Source organism: Vanellus vanellus (genome assembly GCF_965231255.1).
Source record: "Vanellus vanellus genome assembly, contig: HAP1_SCAFFOLD_105, whole genome shotgun sequence".
In the NCBI taxonomy this organism is placed as follows: Eukaryota; Metazoa; Chordata; class Aves; order Charadriiformes; family Charadriidae; genus Vanellus; species Vanellus vanellus.
In genome coordinates, this window is record NW_028128366.1 from 200990 (window position 1) to 225493 (window position 24504).

A 24504-nucleotide genomic window follows, 5' to 3' on the forward strand; every position below is an offset into this window, starting at 1 on the left:
TCTTGCTTTAACTGACATATCTTGATATCTGTAGAAACCCGATTTCTTTCCCAGAAAGAAAGAAAATAGGACTCTGGACAATTAGAACATCTTCCTACTAATAGTAGAGGATGAAGAGGACAACCTGCTTACACTATATCCTTCAAGCCACTTCCCACTGCTTAGGTTCATCTTGTATACTAATTGAGACCAGGCTCGCTCTTAATTTATTTTTTAAAAAGCCATCTCCTTATACAAAACATGTATTAAGCAAGAGTCTGCAATTTACCTTGGGCTGGTCACATCATGGGTATTATGGAACAACTTCTGTATCTTGTTGCTAGAAACAACTCCCACTTTCACCAGGTAGGAATAGGCTTCCACGTGAAAAGCCCAGAAGTGCTTCCCTTTGGCAATCCCAGTGTCGCCAATGATGTAATCCAGGGTTGTGTAGCATCCGACCTGCATGCGCTCAGACCCCAGCAGTAGAGGAAATCCAGCCCTACTTTCCACAGAGGTTCTTCCTGGGTTCAGCAGGAGATGTTCACTGTTGTACCCGCATTTGTCATCAAAAAGAAAACTGAGAACTGAAAAACAGCATCCCAAAAAATTTTCTCTTAGTTAAGTATTTCTGTGCTTATAAACTATATTTTAAGTCATGCTGGCACTAGAATTCCTCGCTTTTAAAGGCTACCGGGAACATTACGCAAGCTAACACAGTCTCAGTATGCTACCTACTTAACCTGTTTGTTAACAGTGCTTTTAAACATGTATACAACCAGTAACAGTGTAGTAGAAGTCTGGGAGCTACTGGAAACCACCTACAGCTCTTAACACCACCAGCAGCTCGTGGACATAAGAAAACCCAATACCTGGGGCTGGAGGCGTACGCAAGATAACTTCTCGGCTCCAAGGGCTAGAGATGGATCCTTTATATCCTCGAACTCTGAAGGCATAGCTGCTGTCGTCATCGAGATCAGATATTACTTTGCTCTTGCTGCAAACTTCGATCTCCTGCCACGTTGTACTCTCCTCTTCTCTATTAAGCTTATGATACTCAAGAACATAGATATCAGCTGAGTCTGTCTTCCCAGGGCATTCCCAACTGATCAGAGCTTTGTTGTACATTTTGCTCTGCTCTTCATTGATTTCTGGTATTTCTAGACCTGGAATGACAGAGATTCAGGAGAAAAAAACCTCAAATGTAGATACATGTTGTTTTAGAATTAAACACAGAAGCCCTTTGTTGAGTGGCTACAGCACTGGGGGGACAGTGGGGGGGGAAATCTGACTCAGTCAAAGAGTGCAGATGAGGATGGGTCTGTTCATGCACTTAAATCCTTTCTGGTTTTACTTTGAAAGTTGTATTATTTATTTTTGCTGGCAACTAAAAAACCATATAAAAACCTATTCTTTTCTGTCATGCAATCACGACAAAAAGCTGCTAGGAAGACCTAGTATTACTTAACTACAATATTTTGGAAGCCAGTGTAAACTGGTTCTGAATGCCATGGCATCTTAGCTTCTTTATCAAAGCTGAAGCTAGCATTGCTGCCAGGTAATGCCTTGAGAATCACAGAGGCAGAAGGGACAATGCAAGTCACAAGACTGAGTTCTGCAACTGCAGCCCTGCACAAGTTTTGCCTCTTTCCAGAGAAGCCCTTAAAGCTGTAACTCAAGAAAGACGTGATGCTCTCATAATTTACCATTGGAATGGAAGGACAAGTCACCAAGGATCTCTTCTTGCTTGGCTATGTCCATCACAAAGTCCTCGAAAGTAGTTTCAGCTGCTGGCTTGAAGCTCTTCAGAGATTCAGTAGCTTTTTGGATTCTGAAAGCACAGAAGCAGAGGGATGGCAGAAGAAGGAAAAAGGAATTCACATGGGTGCATTCCTTAAAGCAAAACCGCTAGGTTTTGCTTTAAAAAAAGTTCTCTTTTCAGGTACTTACTCATGTGTCCCAGAAACTTGTCTCTCTAGACAGAATTAAAATGCAAAATTTAAAGGCCTTTTGTACATCAGTGTAAAGATAACTAACAGGGAATCTTTTGGTTGGCAGAGCATTTTAACAATTTGGGGCATTACATTCAAAGAACAAAATAGGTGTGAAGCGCTAATGGAGCACAACTATTCAGATCAAAGAGTTTAAAGCCAGAAGAGACCTGTTAGATTAACTTGCAAATACCCGATGCAATCTCTGAGCAAAGGACTGTATCAGTGAGCTGAATGGGTTACCCTTCCACTGCAGTCCTACTGAAGAAGGCTAGGCGTTGGCGCAGGACAGAGCCCCTCCTCTGGGCTGTTTTTTAACGCACACTGTAATATAGGAATTTCTACTGAATGGTACCGGGACCGCCTCTGAGGCTCTGCAACACAAAGTACTTGCATTCAGTACTTTCCTAGCAGGTGTCCAAAGAATATGACTGACCAGACATCCCTGGAACAGTACCTGTACCTCAAACGGAAGATAATTAATAAGATACCTGACATGAAGTTGTTTTGCTGTTTGAACAAAACAAGATGGATCGGTTTCTTTAAGCAGTTCTTGAGCAAGTCCTACAAGGCCATTATTTTCCAGGAGCCCTTGAGATTCTTCTGCTTGTGTTTGCAATTTTTCCAGCCTTAAATTCTTAGAAGCTTCAATTGCCCTAAGAGCTGCGGATTTCTTCTCTTCCAGGACATGAGATAATTTCTCAAAACTCTGAGATGCTGCTTCTTTAGCTCTTTCACTGTTGCACTAGGAGGGAACAAAAGACATTTTAGACGGATCCCACAGCACTGTGGCTGTGTACAGAAATGTACTTAGGGTTGTTCAAGAGATCAGAGCAAACTAGTCATCTGTTTGACTGACAAGACTAACGAGCTTTGTTATGCTCTTCAACACTGAAAATGCAATCAGCACTGCACCCAAGCTAGTAAGCGTCTCCTACGTTAACACAGAGAGGAAAGAGCAGGAAATTATTCCTCCGATTATGTATTGAGTTATGCACAGCATTTGTCTAAATAGTTCATGGAAAAGCACTGTAAAAGCAAGTCAGCGTCTGAAGTCTTCATGCCCAAGACCTAGGTGCTCTTCCACCTTCCCCAGTCACCCTGAACTGGGAGTCCAGCCCAGTTTCTCCCCTATGCCCTGTAGTGCCACCTCTGATGAGTGCCCTGGATTAAAGGAACTATGAAGCACAAAGGCCATCTGCAGCAAGATACAGGCAGGGCCAGGAGCTCCTGCCAATTTTTGCCATTGCGTTTTTCAGCTCGTATGTGAGCTCCCAGCTCTGACTCTTCTGCAGGGAGATTTTGCCCTTAATTCTGACTTCACTGCAACATCCTCAAGGTAAACAGACAGCATAAATTGTGCAGCACCACTCATATGCAAGAGCTGTAAGTCTAACCCACCTCTCTTTGGGTAAGGTATCAAATAAGCTTTATGTCAATTAAAATCACAGCAGCACCCAAAACTTAACTTCCCTCTGTAGGTTGCCCAAATTTCCCACACTGTCAGGATTAGGTCTTACCGTCTGTGACTCAGAACCAACACAAACTGTTCAGAAATGGTTTTGCTGGCTAACAAAAAAAAAAAAACCAAAGGATCTGGAACACTTCACTGTTCCATTTGGAGTCCCTGCTGTGTCCTTGCAAGGTCCATCCCCAGACAACCCACAAGCCACTCTCACCTCTGTTTCTTTCAGCAGCAGATCCAGCTGCGTGATGCGAGCTTTCACCTGGCTCTCCTTACTGATGAGGTACTCGATATCTTTTGAAAGCTTCTCCTGTTAAAATAAAACAGCAAACTGGCAGGCAGAACAAGGGCATCCCACCCAAACTGACAACAAGCACAGGTGGGCCACCCAGCCAGCACTCAGTTTCTGTAGTTACGAGGACAAGAGCCTGCCATCAGTTATGAGCAGCAACCCTGCGGAGAACTGCTCAGTGACCCGCCATGACTGGCCCGGGACATCAGGCCACTGCCATGTGCAGGACTGGTGGCACAGCCTCTGAGGAGAAGAGGTGACAGCCTCAGCTGGCTCATCCTTCCCCAGCCACAGCAGTCACCTTCTCTCTTAGGCTAGGAACACGAGTCTTCAAGACATTACCAGAACTAATAGAAAAGCCTCATAGGTTATTAACTCATCTGTAGTAAGGTTTGCTAGAAAAATGAGTGGTTGGAAACTTGAACTTAGGAGTGTCTCTGCACTTCCTTAGTTGCAAGAGTTAACAGCTGTACAGGAAAAGCCTTGCAAACAGGCGAGGAGGCCAAAGAGCAGAAGGCAGGCTGGGATGGGCTTTTTTTTTTTTTTTTCTCTCCTGTGAGCAAGAGAGGAAGCAAAGGAAGAAGAGGAGGCAGCAGCAATCATTCTTTAATAACAAAGCAGTGTTTGCAAGTCTGCCCTGTTGTATGGTGCTTAGGGAATCAACAGCTCTGCAACTTCAAAAACATACAGCGTCCCAGCAGATAACTGCCGATGCAGATTCTTCAGGAGTGCTTCTGAAGTATAAGCTAACCCAAGCCACAAGGACACTTGCCTTAAAAAAGCCAGATTGTAAACCATTAACTTCTTAAACCTTCTGCATTGGTCAGTACTGATGCACAGTTGGCTAACATAAGGTGGAAGCGCTTTTAAGGGGTTCTGTTTGAAGCCTCATAGAAAATATAGTTTAGTTTCTTAGCCGCACACTATGTCACACTAATATATACATTAACAGATGTTGCACAGCAGCATGCCTCATGACTCGTTCAGTGTCCTCCAAACACACGTCCTGGCATCCTGCCAGGGGAAGTTTGCCCTTAAACCCGAGGCTCAGTGCTCTTCCCCCTTCTTAAGGCCAGGTCCAACAGTATTTACTTTTACCTTAAAGGTTTTGTAGGCAGTGCTTATGGTTGTTACTCTGTGGTTTGCATGACATCCACCCGGTTTACATAGACGACAAACAGGCCTTCTGCAGGTTTCACAGTACATGTTTACCCTCTCCATTTCATGTTCTGGACACATCAAAATCTGGAAGAAAAAAAAAGAGAGCAGAGAGAATGCAGGTGTCCTTCCAAAAACGGAGGTGCTCAACAAACCACCAAAACACTCAATTATCCCACAGCAGCGTCTGACTTATCAGTGGGTATTTTTTATATTCTGTTTATCTTCCACCTTTTACATTTGTCCATGCCAGTGAAAGCCAGCAGATGAAAACAAACAGTTTCACCAGGTTTACAGTGAGTGAACCTGTAGCAATGTCTGTGTACACATCACATAGCCTCCATACTGCAATCAACCATTTTGCTAATCCCTGAAGTTGTCTGCACACCTCAAGCTCCCCGCACTCCAGTTCGGAGATGTAAATGCAATACAGAACATGTCCACCCTGTCAAATTTAACCCTGTTCACACCGGCATCTCTTGAAACAGCTATCAACTGTTTCTTAAAGCAAGAGTTGACATAATACTGTAATGACTGCGGTCTAAGCTAGACTCTGACCAGCCACATAGCCATTGCTCTTGGAGCAACAAATGAAACGCAGCCACCACCACCAGTCACAGCCATCTTAAAGACAAAAGGCCCCAGTGTTTCAATTTCTGTCTGACTCCAATTACAAGTTGCTCATGCTGAGCGCTAATTCCAGCAACAGCTTAAACAGCACTGTAAAAAACCTGGTGTTCACTAAAACTCATCTTTCAAAAACTGAGCGTGTTGAAATAACTGCTCAAAGAGGGAAAAAGTGCCGCTCAACTCCAAGATCATGCAACAGATAAAGCCATCTAAAAGGCACATAAAGTAGCATAAACACGGACACTCAAAGCTAAGGTTGCAGACCATCTCCAAAACCAACTCTCAAGCTCCAAATGTTATCTTAGGCTATGGTGAAAAGCCCAAAGACAAAGGAAATGTTCAGGAAAATTAGCTGTGCAGGCAGACATCTCCAAAAACTGCAGTCATGCTGTTACTCTGTGGAAGCAGTTTTTCCACAGCAGTGCACAGTCACACCTAACGGAAACTGCACACTTTTATTCATCTCCTCGTGTAAGTAAGAATTACAGCCTGCAAGCTAGAGACCGAAGAGGTCAGCAGATTACCTTGTCTAGTTCTCTCAGAATTCAAGAACAATCAGCCCAGTATCTGCTTCTCCCATCCCCACCACACACGTTACAAAGTGCTCTCCAGTCTGGTTGTGAATGAAAGCGGGTTTATGAAAGGTGGGTTAACCTTGACCAGCAGCCAGACAACAACCAAGCTGCTCACTCGCTCCCCGTCCTCAAGATGATACGAGGGGAAAGATGATCATGGGTCAAAACAAAGACAGGGAAATCACTTACAAATTATCTGTTCATTGCCAAGTCAAGTAGACTTGGATAGTCAGAAACTATGACTAAATATTTTAGACCATTCCCCCACCCCACTTTTTTTTTTTTTTCCCTAGGCTCAAATTACTCCTTCATTTGCATTTGCATTTCTTCTTCTCACTCCCGCCTGGAGAGGCACACGAGGGATGGGAAATGGAGGATTACAGTCAGTGCATAACACTCCATCTCTGCTACTCCTTCCTCATTATAAGTTTCCTCTCTTCATCACAGGTCCTCTCCACAGGAGACCAAGGTGTTTGTGGCCAAGGGGATCTGTTCTCATTTCTTTCTGTCTTACTTTTGTCCTCTACACTCACAGAATGGGTGAGGTTGGAAGGCACCTCTGGAGACCGTGTAGTCCAAGCCCCAGCTGAGGCAGGGTCAGCTACAGCAGGTTGCTCAGGACCTTCTCTCGGTGGGTTTTGAATAACTCCGTTATTAGAGACTCCACCACCTCTCTGAGACACCTGTTCCAGTGTTTGTTCACCCTCAAAATTCAAAGCTCACTGGGAACTCCTGAGGGTTTGGAAGATCTCCATTGGTGGAGAGTTAACAACCTCTTTGGGCGGTTGCAGTGTTCCAGTGGTTCCAGGGTTTGACAACCTTCCGAGTCTACTCACTGGGAACTCCTGAGGTACAGTTGGCTCCCTTGCCTTCATTCCCTCCCATCAGGCATTGAGACACCTTAATAAGGTCTCCCTGAGCCATTTTTTCTCCAGACTGAACAGCCCCAGATCTCTCAGCCTGAAGAGGACTTCAGGTGTGTAGGGGCCATCGTGTCCACAGGCAGGTCCATGAAACTCTCCACGACAGCGGAGACAGGAGATGTGATGGGACACCGTACCACAGACCTATGGCACATCCTCCGCTTGAACAGCAGGTAACCGTGGCTGAAGAAGACACCAGAGGGGAAGGAAACACTGGAAACTCTTGGGGAGAGTGAAAGAGGGAACGGGGAAGGAGGGCTAAGACAACAGTGACAGGAAAGGAGAAGAGACAAATTGTCCCTTCCCAGGGGCGGGCTCACAGGGGGCGGGCTCACAGGACACAGCCAAGGGGGGTGAAGATGTCCATAAGAGCGTCCCACCCTGTGCCTGAGCTCTGCTTCCAGCAACAATGGCCCAAGGAGCTGCTCAGACATGCAAGTTTATGCACGTACCTTCAGACAGCGCTGAGTAAGAAAGCAAGGCCTGGAGTTACTAGGAACCAATTAAGGAAGCTAATTATGGCCTTCAAGCATGAACTGAAGTCCTCCAACTTCTGCAATAACCAAAGCACCCACTGAACCTTGCTCCCAGACAGAACCGCTGTCCTGAGGATAACAGTTATTGCCCACCATGTCAGGGATGAGGTGGACTCTCCTTCCCAGGCCCAAGGGGGTTAAACCCACACCTTAGACTGAAATAACGACTTTTCAGAGCAGCACTGGCACAGTTGGAAGCCCATCATCACCTGAAGGGCTCTGAGCTCTGCACCAGGCCAGTGCCCCTGGACGCCACGGCCGCGGCATGAGGAAGCAGTGACTCGGGGCACTTACAGTCACCGTGAGGTTCTCCCAGGTGATGCCAGACACATTGATCTTGTTGCTCTCCCAGAACTGCAGGGTTTCGTTGCTGGGATGGGTCGGTGCCTCACCCTTACAGCTGGGAGGAGAGAAGCCAAGACAGAGGTGAGGGGAAGGCGATGGAGGTGCAGCCCTGAGCACCTGCCAAGGGGCAGCGGCACTTTAGGAGGAAGAAACCCACTAGGAGATGGTGAGGAAGTCCAGCTTGCTGTGCGTGTGCACAGGGTAGGCCTCTCGCAGGTGACTCAGCTTCTCCAGAGCCTCATAGATGAAGATGATGCAGATGAGGGAGGTGAAGGCTTCTTCGGTGAAGCGGGTGATGTAGCACACCAAAGAGCTAGCGTCAGTGGCCACCAGCACCATGCAGAAGAAGGCGGTCCACAGCCCAATGCACGCCCGTAGAGAGAGGTAGAAGAGTGCGTAGTCCCTGGGAAAGCAAAAGAAAACGCAGGGTGGAAAGGGCAGCAAGAGGCTCCGAGCCGTGCCTTCCTTTGGGGAAAGTCGGCAGCAATTCAGGAGCGTGTCAAGGCTGCGGATGGTAAATGCAGTTTCCACGTCCTACGACAGACAGCCTCGGGGCTGCGGTGCAGGGTGTGGGCCCGCAGGAGGAGAGGCCAATTATTTAATTATCATTCTTTAACAATTACCTTGTGTTAATGCCTCGGAGGCTAATTGAGGTCAGGTCCCTGTTGTGGAAGGTGGTGTTCTCCCACATCACCCCGATGCCCTAACAGCGAAACCGGCTGGGTTTGCACCCAGTTACCTGCTGCCAGCAAGTTGGGGCTTCATAATAAATTTAATTGCAATAAGAGGGGTTAATCTCCCATCACAGTTGCCACAACAAAAAGACTGTCATGGAAAATATCCATTTTGCCTGAAAAGCTCCTGCTTTTTCAAAAATCATCAAAACATTTGACCAGAAAACTGTTTGGATATGTGGGTAAAATATATTTCCACTTCCAGCAAAAAACATGCAAAAAAGTGCCCGAGTTTGTACTGAGAGGAAAGCAAATCTTCCCTCATTCCCAAACCAGAGTCATTTGTCTCATCTTCCCTGTGCAGCCCATCTCGGGCATCCATATCCTTGTGGTTTCTCCTCCTCCTGCTCTTTCACTTTAACTCTAAAAACCCTGAACCACCCATCCATCCTTCAGAGACCGAGGGCTCCTGCACCGTCACATACTAAAGCAGCAGCGCGTGATGTCTGTGACACAGAAGACAACTTAAATCTACCAACTACCACTAAGAAAAACATCTTTTCTCCATCCCTGCCTTCTTCTGAAGGCGCTCGCAGCACCTGGCCGCAGCAGCCAGCCTTACTTGCAGAATTTGTAGAGGATCTTCTCGAACACGAGGACGGGGCCGGTGCTGCCGAGGATGGCGAGAGGTTGGCCAGCAAAGAGGAAATACACCACGCCGGTCATGGATGTGCCCAGCAGCGACTCCATGGCACTCTGTCCAGGGAAGAGAGGCAGCAGCGAGTAATTAAATCATTAGAGGGAAAACCACAAGTGCAAATTCACTCCAGCAAGGACTTTTGCATGAGTGTTGTCCTCCCTCGTGCCACCCAACAGAGAGAGGTGCTCACTATGTGGCTGTTGGTCGCCTCCCCCAGCAGTCCCCCAAAGGTGATTGATGACGGGGGACATGCAGGCACAGTAGAGGAAGAGGAAGGACGCCAGACACTGCAGGCTCAGACCATCCCGAAAGTCACTCCAGAACCAGGGGGCTTTTCGCTTCACATCCCGGATCAAACCTCCAAAGAGCCTGGAGGAAGGAAAAAAAATTAAACCATTTTCGTGGAAGACCACGTTAAGTTTTCTTGGCTGAGGAAGGACAATCGCAAGCACAGAGTAACTTCCATTGCTAAAAAGAAGTCTCCTTCTCCCATTTTAGCCCCAGTAGAAACTGAGGCATACAAAAAAAAAACAGAATCACAGAATAGTCAGGGTTGGAAGGGACCTCTGGAGATCATCTAGTCCAACCCCCCTGCCAGAGCAGGGTCACCTACAACAGGTTGCACAGGACAGTGTCCAGGCGGGTTTTGAACATCTCCAGAGTGGGAGACTCCACAACCTCTCTGGGCAGCCTGTTCCAGTGCTCCACTACCCTCAAAGTGAAGAAGTTCCTCCTCATGTTAAGATGGAACTTCCTATGTTCAAGCTTGTGCCCATTACCCCTCGTCCTATCAATGGGCACCACTGAAAAAAGACTCCTCCCATCCCTCGGGCATCCTCCCTTTAAGTATTTGAAAGCATTAATAAGATCCCCCCTCAGTCTTCTTTTCTCTACACTAAAGAGACCCAAGTTCCTCAGCCTTTCCTCATATGAAAGATGTTCTAATCCCCTAATCATCTTCGTAGCCCTTTGCTGGACCCTCTCCAGCAGATCCCTGTCTTTCTTGAACTGGGGAGCCCAGAACTGGACGCAGTACTCCAGATGCGGCCTCACCAGGGCAGAGTAGAGGGGGAGGATGACCTCCCTCCACCTGCTGGCCACACTCTTTTTGATGCACCCCAGGATGCCATTGGCCCTCTTGGCCACCAGGGCACATTGCTGGCTCATGGTCATCCTGTTGTCCACCAGGACTCCCAGGTCCCTTTCCACAGAGCTGCTCTCCAGGAGAGAGTCAGCCCCCAACCTGTACTGATGCGTGGGGTTATTCCTCCCCAGATACAGTACCCTACATTCACCCTTGTTGAATTTCATTAGGTTCCTCCCTGCCCAACTCTCCAGCCTGTCCAGGTCACGCTGTAAAGCAGCACAGCCTTCTGGCCTGTCAGCCACTCCTCCCAGTTTAGTGTCATCAGCAAACTTGCCTATGGTACACTCTATCCCTTCATCCAGATCATCGACGAATATATTGAACAGGACTGGACCCAGTACTGACCCCTGAGGGACACCACTTGTTACTGACCTCCAACTAGACCGCACCACTAACCACAACCCTCTGAGCTCTATCTGTCAGCCAGTTCTCAATCCACCCCACTGTCCATCCTCCAACAAAAGAAACCCTCCAACAAAAAGAAAAAGAGACCAAACCTGAGAGCCCGTCCCCTCTTATTGCAACAGTCCCTCACTTTGAGAAGCAGCACAGCTCTACCTGGAGGTACTTACACATCTGCTTCCACCCCAAAGCAAGAAAACCTGTGTGCAACCACGCTGTGGCTGAGCCCAGCTGCCCAAATCTCCCACCCACCCAGCCCAAGGGACCAAGCTGGTAACCTGGAGCCCCTTCACTGACCCACTTCACCCCAAAACTCTGCTAGAAGGGAGGTGCGCACTCAGATTTTAGGGGCAAAGAGAAAAACACCCCACCAAACTATTGCAGTTCACACCTTCCTGTCCACTCCAGTTCAGGACCGCTGTGTTTCTCCGGCTTGCTGTGAGAAGCACTGTCATCGAGAGCTTCTGGCACCTTCCTTTTTTCCTGGTAAAATGGAAATAAGATAAAGATATGTCTTTTAAGCCACTGGCTTGTTTTGCTTTTTGGGCTGGGTATGTGACCTGTAAATTTGGGCCCCTGAGCAGCACCCCCAGCCGTGCTGCCCTCCTGCCCATCCCCATCGTGCCTCCTTCTGCCGCATCACCCACCTGCGAAGGGACGTTTCTCGGGGGCTCAATTCGGATGGAGGGATCCCACTCTCCTGGCGGCAAAACCATGACCTGATCCAGAAACTCATCGATGCCAGCCACCAGGTCAGCCCGGTTCTTGGCTTTATAGGCAACATCGTGGAAGACCTGCCGTAGGAGACCACCAGGTGAGAGGATGACCCATCTCGGATGTCCTAACCAGTGCAATAAGCTCTTGGCTAAATGCAAGGTCATTTTCCGCAAATCGCCTGTTGGAAATGGCAGGAAATATTCCCCCCAAAGGAAAAATCTGTGCATCACAGTATTTGTAACCATCTCCACCAGGCTCCCGTCCCCCATGGCACCCCACAGCCTTCTGCTTCAAGAGGAGAAGTTTCACTGGCCCTGGCAATGCCACCACTGGGGGCAGCATGCTGGGGACCCTGGGGAGAAGGATGAGGCGCAGGCTGCAGCCCAGGTGGGATTTTAGCCTCCTGCAGGCAGCTAAGAGGGACAACAAACCCTCTTCCTCACTACTACAGAGACAGGGAGAGGTGAAGAAAGCCCCAAAAATGACCCGGAGATATCTCTGATCTCATCACACCTCATCCGTCATGATAGTAGCCATGGACCTGCAGTTCAGCCTTTGCAGCAAAAGGAAGAATTCTCTTTTGCTAAAAGCCATCATCAAAGTGCTTATTCATCACTCCACTCAGATAATTATTTCCCATCCTAGATAATGACATTTTTTGCCCGATCTGGCGTTTCTCCTTCTCCATGGCTCTGTGCAAGCCTGGCCAGACCCGGGGGAGAGGGGCTAGCCCAGTATTTAGGGCTGAACTGGTGCCAATCGATGGCCGCTTTGCATGTGAGCGTGACAGGCCGAATGCAGGTGTGGTAACAGGATTTATCTTCTGCCCGCAGACACCCCATCCCAGCGGGTGTAGTTCATCCTCGGCACCGAGGAGGATGAGCAGCACATTCCCCACCACTTGTTCACCGAGCTGGATGAGATCTTCCTGAAGGAGGGTGAAGATGCCGAGTGGAAGGAAACGGCAAGGTAAATCCCTGCTGCCAGCTGCGGTGGCGGCCGCGGGCTCTGCCTTCCGCTCTCTGGGACACAAAGCTTTTGCAGCTGCAGGTGCCGATGCGCGGAGCCTTCTCCTCTTGCCGCCCCGTAGCTGCACCAAGGGGGTTGCAGAGCTGAGGCTGTTTTCTTGCAACGGGGCTGATCGTGCCCGATGTCCGCAGGTAGCTGAAGTTTGAGGAGGACGTGGAAGACGGCAGCGAGCGCTGGAGCAAGCCCTACGTGGCCATCGATTGGCACCAGTTCAGCCCTAAATATTGGGCTGGCCCCTCTCCCCCGGGTCTGGCCAGGCTTGCACAGAGCCATGGAGAAGGAGAACCATCTGTTCCACCTCTGCATAAGGATGGGCCACTTTCCTTCCCCACGTTTCCATTTTTAAAGGCAGGATCCCTCTAAGGAAGACCAGCCTCAATCCATTATGCCTTCAACTGCCTCCCAAATAATGCCACTTTCCCTCAGAAGAACAGCAAACCACACCAATCAGCCACACCTTGGACCTGCTTGCAGAGGACCCCGGCACCCACGCAGCCCCGAGGAGGCTCATGAATGCTGCTGCTGCAGTGGTAGCCCTGCTCCATCGGGGCACAGTCCTCCCGTTCCTTCTTCCGATGCTTCTGGCGGTGGGGTCAGTGGTGCCGGTGGCTTTGCGTCACCAGCGGCATCCGCATGCCCACGGACAGGGTGTGGTGGCCTGCAAAAAAAGCAGCGTTCTCATCACTCTCGATATTGCGGAGACGGTTGACGCCGCTGCCATGATTAAACCAGCACAGCCATCCCAGGAGGAAACACCAACTTCTCTTCATTTTAGTTTCACTGCATTCCTGAATGTCAGAGACCCGTCCCTTTTTCCAAGCCTGTTTTACTCTAACTTTGCAACAACAGAGCAACAACAAGCGATGGCTCCGGGTCACCTAAAAGTGCCCTGAAAGTATCAACCCTCGTCTCAAATTCCAGCTTCGGCTGGACAACACTCAGACCTGCTCATTAAGCAGCCACAGAAGGTAATTATTTTTAAAATCTTTGTCGGCACAAGGCGACAAGAGGAGATCCAATTAGTCCCGTGATAATGAAGTCTGGAACAAAAAAAAAGAAAATCACAGCCCTGTGTCTGCAGCCATCAAATTATTCTCCTGACCTCTCCAAGCCAAGAGCAGCCTCTGAGAAAACAAGCTGGGAACTGCCCAGCTCCGTGGCCAACACTCACACCACAGATGCCGCGGGGGCTTTTTCCCCTCTGTCTAAAAGCCACAACATTAAAAAAAATGTGAAAATAACTGTGCTTGTTTATTTAGAAGCACGCCACGTTTCGCTGCAGGTGATGCGTACACTGAGCACAGGACGCGGCAGGGACTTTGCGCAACGGGAAAACGCGTGGGGCTGGTGCCACCTCTCCCGACTCACCTTCCAGCTCCTCCTTCTCATAGTGAATATTGGCAACGGTGCTCGTTCTTCCCTGGTCCATCACCGCCTCCTCGTCGTGTCTCTGTTTAGCGAGAAGAAGAAGGTACAAGTTGGGGCCAGGTGAGGAGAGCTCCCTTACGTCCTCCCAGTCATCACCCATCCCCGCGGCCACGCGAGCCAACGAGCATCACACCTCTGCGTGTCTCCTCGTTCAGGCACAGCCCTAAAAACACGGACTTGGAGGAGGTTTTTTTTCCCCTGCCCAAATAAAACCACCTGTAATGTCACCTGTATTGTATACACCGTGAGTCTGGAAGGATTTACTAAAAGGGGAGACAATTGAGTGTTTCAAACCAAAACCAAACCTCCTGCTTCATTCTTGTGGTTCCTTTCGAAAAATTAAAATAGGGATTTCCAAACTGGGGGTGGGGTGGGGAGACCCAACCCCACACTTTTGAGCACAGCCAGTTTCATTCTCCAAACGTGATACCTGCAGGACTCACTAGATGGCACTTGGCCACAGGACATGGCCACCACCAACCTCCAAAGGCCCTCAGAACCTACAAGGGTGAAGCTTCGTCTTCAGCCCAACCAGGCTCAGGCTTCTCTTGCTGCAAGCCCGCTTTCCACACAAAACTGCATTTTTCTCCTCAAAAAAAAAAAGCCAAGGGCTGACAGCTAATGCCCTCCTTGGCTGAAATACCACTGCCAGCGCTGCACAAAGAGCATCTGTGCCTTAAAAGTTGAAGGAGAACTACAGGAGTTCTCTTCTCCCCTTGCCCCCGGGGCTGGGGAAGCATCACTGGGATCACCGCGCTCAAAGAAATAAAAAACCAACCACTTCTCACACTCGAGTCGCAACTGCAGCTTTCAAAGGGCCTCCAGGAAACCCTTCTCTTTAGAGAAGAGCAAAATACCGGAAATCTGCTTTTTATCCCCCAAATTCCTGCTTCGACCGAATGGCATCACCTGCCGCCGCGCAGCAGCGACGCTCGGGGAAGCTCACACCTCCCACTCGCCAGCCAATTTAACGAGCAAAAGGAACAAACGTTCCCATCTGGGAATGAGCTTTTTCTGGCCCCCGAGTACTTTGTCCTTCGCCGCCGCTGCCAGGTGCCTGGAAAACATCAAAGCATCGAAACTGGGCTGGGAAAGGGGATGGCGAGCTCACTTTTGAGTTTCGGAGCAGAGAGTGTTGTTCCATCTCAAGAAAACTTCTCCAAATTATTATTTTGCTGCAGCGGTTTTTTTGTCCCAGCAGGAGAGAGAGGGATTTTTGACTGTCCTGCCTCAGTTTACCTGTCTCAGTGCAACTCCTCCAGTTAGAAAGAAAAATCTTTCCCTGGGGAAGCGTTGGTGTAATTGAGGATGAGGAAAAGTACAAAGCAGAGGTTCAGGTCCGGCTTTGAGTCCTCCCGGTGCCGGGGGAGGCCAAAAGCATCGCACAAGCACGCAAACTTCCCACCTCGGCCCCCTCGTCCCGTCACACGCAAGCTGGACTGGCCACCAGCAGCAGGAGGGAGGATTAATGTAATTAATCTCGAGCAAAGTGTAATTAATAACACTGATCCCAGTGTTATAAGGGGATGAGGGGCCAAACTGGGGGAGCTGCTCTGGTGGCGGAGCAGGAGACCCCCCTCCTTGCCCCTCTCCATCTCCATCCTACCCAGACGAAGCCACCGGTCCTGTGGCTCCCTCCTTTGCTATCGTGGGGGTCAGCACCGTCCCCTGCGGGGACCCCTCTGGCTCCTGAGCCAGGATTTGGGCTGTGACGGGGACTGGACCCGGGAGAGGACACATCTCCAGAGCCCCAAAGTAGGGCTGTGAGGGGGGGACACACGCAGGTCACAGCTGAGCATCACCAGGACGTGACCGTCATCCCTTGCTGGCGGAGACGCAAATTCCTCTCAGTCTTTCCCGTGAGCTGTAATTTCAGGGCAGATTAATTAATTCCCCACCTCTCGTTTGCCCCCGAGAGCAGCTCCTGCAGCCGGGTCCCATGGGTGCAGCGGGGGGGCGGACAGGCTCTCCCCCAGGCTAAGGAAATGCAGAAAGATGGGGGGACCACCCAGCCACCTCCTGCCTGCACCCCAACACCAGGCGCATCCGGTGGGACAAGAGCTGAGGTGACCAGGTGGCATGGGGCTCTGTGGGGACAGTGGCCTTTGTCCCCCTGCTCTGAAGGGCCACAGCATCACCAGGGGGTCACATCGAGATGTGGAGGAGGGGACAAGGAGGGGGGGTCTGGTGGGGAGACCCCCAACAGGCATCGCCCAGGTGCCTCCCTCCCACACCCACCTTGGGTACCCCTCACCTCCCCCTTTGAGCCCCCACCCCTCCGCCTTGCAGATGCCTTACACCCCCCTTCAGCGGCCTGCTGCCCCCCCTCCTTGCACACCCCCAGCACCCCATTTTAGACACCTACCACCCTCCTTACCCCCTCCAACCTTGCAGATGCCCTTCACTCCCCTTTCCATGGCCCTCACAGCCCCCTCCCTCCCCCCCGTGCAGATGCTTTGCCTCCCCCATTTGCCCCCACCCCCTGCTCCCCCTGTGTTTCCTCCCTGCCATGGGAAATGCCGCAGTGAGCAGCCATGGAGCATCCTCCAGCCACACCGGCGGCACGGCCTGCCCGGGGGTACCGGGCATCCCCCTCCCTGCCCCGGTGCCGCTGCCTCCCACCTGACAGCTGAGGACCCCATCGGCCCATTGCTGCCGGCGGGCATGGCGGGGCTGGGGGGAGATAATTGCTTGATAACGATACTCTTAAGACATCCAAACAAAACACCAACAAAAATCACTACGATCACAAAAATGAATAGGTTTCGCAATAGGCTTTGCAGCCGTCAGCTCAGGGCAAACTCAAAGCCATGCAAGATTTTGTTCAACCATCCGACTTCTATTGCCTCTCGTAGATTTCTGCCATCCAAGTAGAAGGCAAATTAATTTTTCTTATTTTCTCTTTTGACTGATTCCCTGTCCAATCAACACACCAAGGAGTAGATCGCATGTAATGCCATTCTCCGTGTTCTGCCGTCTTCCAAACTGAAGGGAACTGCATTCGAGAAAGTGCTCGAAAGCCCAGCAGTTATCACCTCTGTTTTGGACCCGCGCTTCAAGGAGATGCAGTTTCTCAGCCCCAGCCTGAGAAGCGAGCTGCACCAGCCAGTGAGAACCACGCTGTTGTGGGTTTGCAACCACCAGTCCCCATCTGCCACCCAGTGTGGGGTGCCAAACTCGGATTCCAAAGCCACAGGCACAGATGCCGGCAGCCAGCTGCCTGCTCGCAAGGACCCATGCACCAGCGCCCCATCTCAGAGCATCTATGACATCCTTTTGGGGTAGGACCCGATGGAGAGCATACCCGAGATCCACCAGCAACTGGAAAACTACATCCTGGAGCCCCTCTGCAAGCGCAGCACCAGCTGCTGCGCTGGTGGAAGAAGAATGAGCATCGCTTCCCGGCCGTGGGGCGGCTGAGCCAGCAGTACCTCGCCATCCCCACCACCGCCTTCCTGCCAGACCAGGCCTTCGCTGCCGGGGAAAGCACCCTGGAGCATCGGTGCACTGTCCTGGCGCCGGAGAATCTGGTCCAAATTCTGTTCTTGCATCCGCATTCTGATTTTTTAGAATGCACAATTTTTGGGATGGCGACTGAGAAATTAGGTCTTGTGGTTCCCATTGAAACACCCATTAATTCATACAACCAAAACCCAGCCACATGAAAAGGCGATGTTAAACCTCAGCCCCGAGGGAAAAGAAATGTGCCCGACCAGGTGCTAAAAGGCGCTCTGGCAAACCACCCCCCTCTCCAAACTGCAGTTTGCTCTAGGAAACTGACAAGTTTTCTTCCTCTGCAGCCTTAGCGAGGCTGTAGATTTTTCCACCCTGCAGGGAAAGAAACAATCCTCAAAAGCAGATGTTATTCTGCCTGCAAGGAAAGCTTTAAAATATTTTTCTTTTTTTAAAGGCAGAATGCCTAAATGGAACATCCGAGCTGGTTTCTCCATGAAAATAACACTTTGCACTTGCACAGCAAAGCAACGCTCATTAACCAATCTCGGAAAGCTTCGCAGGCATTAAGAAACACTCCAAGTAACACACCTGCGTGCACCCTGTAAGCACACGTGCAAAGAGGAATCCCTGTTTACTCACCCCGGCTATATCAAACCGCACTATTTCCCTCACAAGCCATGATGGAAACGGGCCACGCTCCCATTCCTCGGCTCCAGAGCTCCGGCGATGCCGGGATCATGCCGACCCTCAGCCGCTGCGGGCATCAGCTCTGCTAACACCCCGCTGATGGGTCAGCGACAGGAATCTGGGAGCAGGAAGGGGATTGTACCACCCAGGCTCCCCAAAATCCCATGCACTTAAGAGGAATGCGAATCTCAGGCTCCCCTAAGCCACCACATTTCTCACCGTGACCACTGCACTAACACCTAGAGCACTTTTTAAGCAGCACGCACCAGGTTTAACCTCCACGCCTGAGAAAGTCCCTGTCCTAAGGGCTGCCGGTCCCCTCGGCCCAATGCAGGAGGCAGCAGCAAACCCCTCCAGACAGGGCAAGAGGTGCTTGTAAGAGTGACATCCAGCTAATAACCAAAAAGCACTTAAACCAACCCCAAACTTTGGAGACATTTAGTCTCGGGCCAGCAGCAGCATGTTGCTCAGTAAAGCACGCTTCCACGACTCCCCTCAATTAACCGTCACCTCCAGAGCCCGATCTCTGAAGGTGAGAAGTTCCTTTAGATTGACTCTTGACGTCCCTTTCCCTCCCACAGGCAAAGAGACCCCAAGTATTTCCACTTGAGAGTGCAGTTCCCCTTCCACGGGCACCCAGCTCGCTCTGCAGTTTTGGATTATCACTCAGCAGGGAGTGCGGGAGTCATGGCAGCAGTTGCATCGATAAGCAATCTGTGCAACAGTTCCTAAAACAGGGGCTGCCCACAATCAGAAGTTGACTCTTTGGTACAAACTCCCTCCACACCAGTCATCACACAGGGGGAAAAAAAACAACCAAGCTATTGTAGGGCTCAGTATTACCCATTTCTCCGCAGCTGGGCAGAAATACACACTTTTGCGGCTTTTCCCACACTGGAAAATTCAAAGCATTACTACTAATCAAAAGACTTCTTTTTCTAATGCCTCTGTTGGAGGGCTCCAGCACGTGGTCTGCAACGAGCGAATATCCACACAAAAACAAGCCCCAAAAGTCCCACAAAGCTGCTCTACCTCTTACGGTTTATTGCTGGGGTCCCCACCAACACCTAAACCCACGTCCCACCCCCCACACGGTACATCCTTTGCCATTTTGAACTTTGCCGCAAAACATTTTTACCATTTTCCACCCCTCTTTCTTGGGAAAAGAAAGAGGGAACGAGACAACTCCAAACCGCTCTCTTTTATTTGATTTGCAGTGATCTGACAACACCAGCCCTTCCCGCTGCCTTAGGCTTTGGGAAACAATTCAAGGGTCCTCAGCCACCAGTAAGGAACGAGCTGTTATTCATGGGCGAATCAGTAGAAACAGCAGCCCCTATCATTAGGAGAAAGTCTCATTTTTCAGTAATGGATTTTCACGGGTTTTGTTTTCAGGCCACCCAAACAGGGCGCGCTTTTATAGCCATCAGCAATTAAATTCTCTGTCCCCTCCAGAAAAGCCTTTTCCTAAAGGCGCTCTCCTTCCAAGGGCAGACCCACAAAAAGAAGCCCACACTGCTTAATCCATTTCACAGAGAATTTCAAATGCAAACAACAATTAAACAGGACGTCTTTTCCCCGCTTCAGGGAAAGCCAGTAATATAGACCTTGGCAACAGATTTAGCAAATCTATCATTGTAATGCCTTTGCATTTCCCATTTCCACCTGGAGAGCAGGCTGAAAGGACTCTCATAAAAAAAAACCCAAACCAACCACAAAACATATTCCTGTCTAGGGGGTAATTTTATGAAACGATTTGAACACCTTAACGATTTGAACATCTTTTTACAGGTACAAGGCAACAAGAAACATTCTCCAGGTGAAAAAAAAGAAAACAACACCTATTCACCTCTTTACCCCAAAGATCTTTTCACCACATGGATTCCACCACCAATACACAGCTGCTAAATATCCCCGGCTGCTGCCGATCCGTAAGAAACCCTTCAAAATACAAGAGAACGCCGAGCCCGGCATGCTGACGGTGCTGCCAGGGCTGTGAGTCGGAGCTGGACAGAGTTGCAGCCCCTGAGGTTGAAATCAGACCCACGTTTAGGCACAACCCGGGGTTTTAAGCCTCGCTACAAACCAGACCCCCGCTTTTCAAGAAAAACAGGGAGATTCACCTCAAAATAAACCACGTTCTCGACGCCAAAGGGGCGCTGGTCCATGGCCACCGCCGCCCTTAGGGCCAGTTCCATGGGGCTTTGCTTGACCTGGAGCAGAACTCGAGGGCGTGAGGACAACAAGCCCCCTACACAAAATCTAAAAAAAAGGAAAAGTTCAATAAGATTTGCTGTTACTCACCCACCAAAGCCTACCCACTACAACTGGCCCTTTCACAACCAGGCCTGATCGCAGAAGAAAACTGAAATATCCCAATTCCCGGTTCAAACACAAGGCGTGGAGCTGCCCAGACCCCACGTGTGGGCTGGGCAGACGGGGGGGCTCTTCTTCTCAAAACCCGCAGGAAGAGAAAGGGCAGGAGTGTTCTCCCAGCCCTGGAAGAGGCTGTGGGGAGAAGGTGGGAGGGAGGAAAAGGCTGCCCAGGAGTGGAGTCAGGGGAAGGAGAAGGCTCCATCCATAGGGGAAACGCCATTCCTGGCCACACAGGAGGCTGCGGGACCACCCTGGGGATGGATTTGGGGGCTCTCCCTTGTGATAAACTCAGTATCGTTTGTTCACCAAACCTAAAAACTTACATTTCCACAAGAAGGCAACTGCTTAACAAGAGGTGGCAAGATGGCCAACATTTTACTGTGTAAACAAGATATGCATGATTGTGCAGGCAAAACTAAACTGCAGGGTCAAGTTATGTAAACAAAGTATAATAAATTGTGAAAAGACTTGAAGGAAAGAAACCTTCACCCCAAGACCACTGGCAATACTAGTGTTTAAGATATTAATTTGTGTAATTTTAAAGGTGTTTGTTTAGTACTGCCAGAGTTTTAAAGATACCTATAGCATTTAGATAAATACTTTGAGAAAATGTTAGATGAAGAATCCTTATAGAATTTACTAACTCTTTAGAAAAAGGGGGGGGACTGAGTCAAAGATATAGTACTAATTAACTAGTAGTAATTCATAACCTAAAAGACAGGCCTGATAAAAAAATGGACGAAGCAAGAAGTCTTGAGGCATTGCCAAGGACAGCTCCTGATAACAAATAAAAGAAGGCCTTGAAAGGCGGCTGAAACCAACCCTGCAGTCTGGACAGAGACCAAAAAGAAAAACTGAGACTGCGCAGGGACAAAAAGTTACTTGAAGTGATGAAGAAGAATTTGCAGCCTTCATCCTCAAGACCCTCAGCGACCACCACCACAAAGCATTGCGCAAGCGCAGTTAGGAGGAGTTTATGAAAATGACTTCTTAAAGCTAATTTTAATACGAAGCGGGGATAGGTTATGCATATGTATAGCCGTATTAAGAGATCTTATGATTATGTAAAAAGTACCATATATATTTGAGAAGGCCGCTGCATTGAGTGCGCGCCGTCGGTGGAGTGAGACTCCCGGGCCGCCCAGCGCTGTTTTGCTTGCTGCCGCTTGCTAATAAATACTCCAAATTTTAATTGACTCTGTCTCACGTCAATTTTGTGAGATCAACATATAACATCCCTGAGGGAAACACTGCTCCCAGCCATGCAGGAGGCTGTAGGGCAACGACAGAGATGGATTTGGGGGCTCTCCCTGAGGGAAACACCATTCCCGGCAACGCAGGAGGCTGTGGGGACACCCCGGGAATAGGTTTGGAGACACTCCCTGAAGGAAACCCCATTCCCGGACACACAGGAGGCTGTGGGGCCGCCCGGGGGACAGATTTGGGGGCTCTCCCTGAGGAGAGCCTGTGGGGAGGAGGGAGGCGGGGGCCGCCCCAGGGCCGGGGCCACTCCTGGAAGGGGAGGGGGGGATCTCCAGCCGCCCACGCGGGGCTGCCCGAAGCCTGAGGAGATGAAAAGAAGAGGAGAAAAGCCAAGAGTTCCCTCACCGCCATCGCCTCTCACAGCCCCGGCCCTCCCCGCCGCGCCTCATGGCGGCTGTGTGCGGTGTCACCTGAGCGGGGGGCGGCGGCTGTGGCAGGAAAAGGCGAGAGGGGAAGGGAAGGGAAGGGAAGGGAAGGGAAGGGAAGGGAAGGGAAGGGAAGGGAAGGGAAGGGAAGGGAAGGGAAGGGAAGGGAAGGGAAGGGAAGGGAAGGGAAGGGAAGGGAAGGGAAGGGAAGGGAAGGGAAGGGAAGGGAAGGGAAGGGCGGCGCCATTTTGAATGGGAGGAGAGGGGAAAGGGGGGGCGAGAGATGGGGGGGGGGGTGGGAGCGAGGGTGTGAGGGGAGTAGGTGTTGTGTGAGGGGGGAGTGAGGGGGGAATGGGTTTTCGGGAGAGGGAGGTTTGCAGGGCTGTGAGGTGCCTGTGAGAGAGGAGGCCCCGGAGGGAGGTGAGTGGAAAGGGCTGTGTGTGGAAAGAAAAGCTTTAAGGACAGGCTGGGCTGGGGAAAGGTGGTGGGCCCTGAGGGAGGGCTTGGGGAGCGGGGCCGGAAGCGTGGGTTTGGGGGCAAAACTCTGGGAAAGAAACTGCAGGACAGGGCCAATCTGAGTATACAGTTTAGCGAAGCTTCTAGGAAAAGGTGACCAAAGGTGCCTCTTGTCCTTTTGTGGGCTGGTTTTGTCTAAGTTATTCATGCGAGTGGACTTTTGCCACATGGGATGGGAACTTTCGCTTCCCGGGATAGCTGATGCCCCTGGATAACCACCGCCCGCGAAGCACTGCGAAACCCCGTGATCAAAAATGAGAACAAAGGCCGGGTTTTGCCTCTCAGAAGGATCTCTAAGCCCCATCTCCAAGCTATTTTCAGTACCTTTCTGGTTGTTTTCTTCCCCCCCATCCCCGTGATGTTCGTCGGGAGGGCTGGCGGAGCTCTGCAGGCGGATGTCCGGCTCATTTTGGGGAGGGCTGGGATGGTTTCGGCCTCGCATTGCCCGACGCGGAGAGAAGCTGTGGTGCGGGGCTCGTTCTCCTCGGCGCGGCCCCGCCCCCTCGCTCGCGTTTGCCGCGGCGACGCAGGGGGGCGTGGCCCGGGTTTTCGCCTCGGCACATGCGCGGGTGGGCGGACGTGAGGGGGAGCACTTCCGGTGTACGGCGTCGGGCGGGAGCTGCGACGGTCGGTTCCGGGGGAGACGGGGGGACCGGAGCCGAGGAGGGCGGGAGCGGGCGGGCGGGCGGGCCGGGGTGGCGGCGGCGGCGACGGCGGCGGCGACGGCGGCGGCGCGGAGGTATGCAGGGCCAGTTCGGGGGGTTTGTGGGGTGGCGGGACCGGGCTGGGGGGCTCGGGGGGCGGTCTGGGACTGTTTGGGGGGGGCAGAGCCGAGTGGGGGGTCCCCGGGGGAAACAGGGCCGATTCAGGCCCCCCCGTCCCCTACTGCCGCCACCTCACCCCCCGCTCGCTCCCCGCAGGTGGCGGCAGCCCCGGCCGCAGCGCAGGGTGCCCGGGGCCGGCCTGGCGGGGCGTTTGGCTCCGCTCTGGGCTCCGCTCTCAGCACCCCCCGGCAGGTCAGCCCGGCCGTGCCCCCTTCGCCCGCCTCCAGCCCACGGCCGAGTCCCCCCAGGTACCCCCGAGATGGGTCGGGGGGTGTCAGCGCTGGGCCCCCTGAAGCGGGGGTGTGTGGTGGGCACGGGCATTGCTGGGAGCCCGTGGGCAGCCCTGGGTCCCCCTTAAAGCCCACGGAGACCCGCGGGGCCCCCTTGTCTCCCCCAGAGCCGACGGGGAGCCGTAGCTGTGGAGTCAGCTTAAGGAGTCTGCCCTAAGGACTGCTGCTTTTTGGAGCGTTGGGGGAGGGGGAGGGTTGTCGGTGTGGGGAGTGGAGGTGTGTGGGAGGAGTCCCGTGTCTTGAGGGAGGTTTGGGGATGTTGAGCAGATTTGGGGGAGTGGGGGAGGGGTCCCCTCACTCGGAACCCCCTGGTTCTTCTAAACTGTGGGAGGCAGCGGGCGTAGGGGGAAGGCAGTAGAGTGGGTTGCTGTGTTTCAGTCCTTGGTTGAGAGTCAGCGACTCTGCTCCCTTGCTGCTCAGCAGACTATTAGCTCCGTGGGGCTATTTTTCCAGGCAGGCTACGACTACAGAAACGGCCCCACTTCCTCAGAAGAGTTGTTAGCAGTGACGTCTCCTGTGAACGTACTGCCTGACGTTGGATAGACCTGGCACCATGCAGCAGCTCAGAGCCCCACAGCGTACGCTGCCGCTCTCAGTTGGCTCCATCAAATTTTCCGACCTGAGAATACCAAAGGTACGGAGTTGAAACGGGCCCTTCCTCACCCGCTGAGTCAGATGAACCTTTTTGTGCCCAAGTTGGCTGGGGACTGCTCCTGCCTCGCCGCCTTCAGGCGGA

At 51.4% G+C, this 24504-nt stretch overlaps 1 protein-coding gene across 1 annotated transcript in view; it reads right to left on the reverse strand.

Annotated features, from left to right (window-relative positions):
• Window positions 1-264: 264 nt before the first annotated feature.
• LOC309684515 (E3 ubiquitin-protein ligase TRIM36-like) overlaps window positions 265-24504 on the reverse strand; it is a gene marked incomplete at both ends in the record, with an annotated part of 30792 nt that continues 6552 nt past the window's right edge. Inside the window, 6 exons of the mRNA XM_082500409.1 lie at window positions 265-566; window positions 852-1145; window positions 1686-1810; window positions 2462-2715; window positions 3650-3745; window positions 4826-4972. Of these exons, the coding sequence (XP_082356535.1) occupies window positions 265-566; window positions 852-1145; window positions 1686-1810; window positions 2462-2715; window positions 3650-3745; window positions 4826-4972 (1218 nt within the window). The remainder of the gene's footprint in view (window positions 567-851; window positions 1146-1685; window positions 1811-2461; window positions 2716-3649; window positions 3746-4825; window positions 4973-24504) is intronic.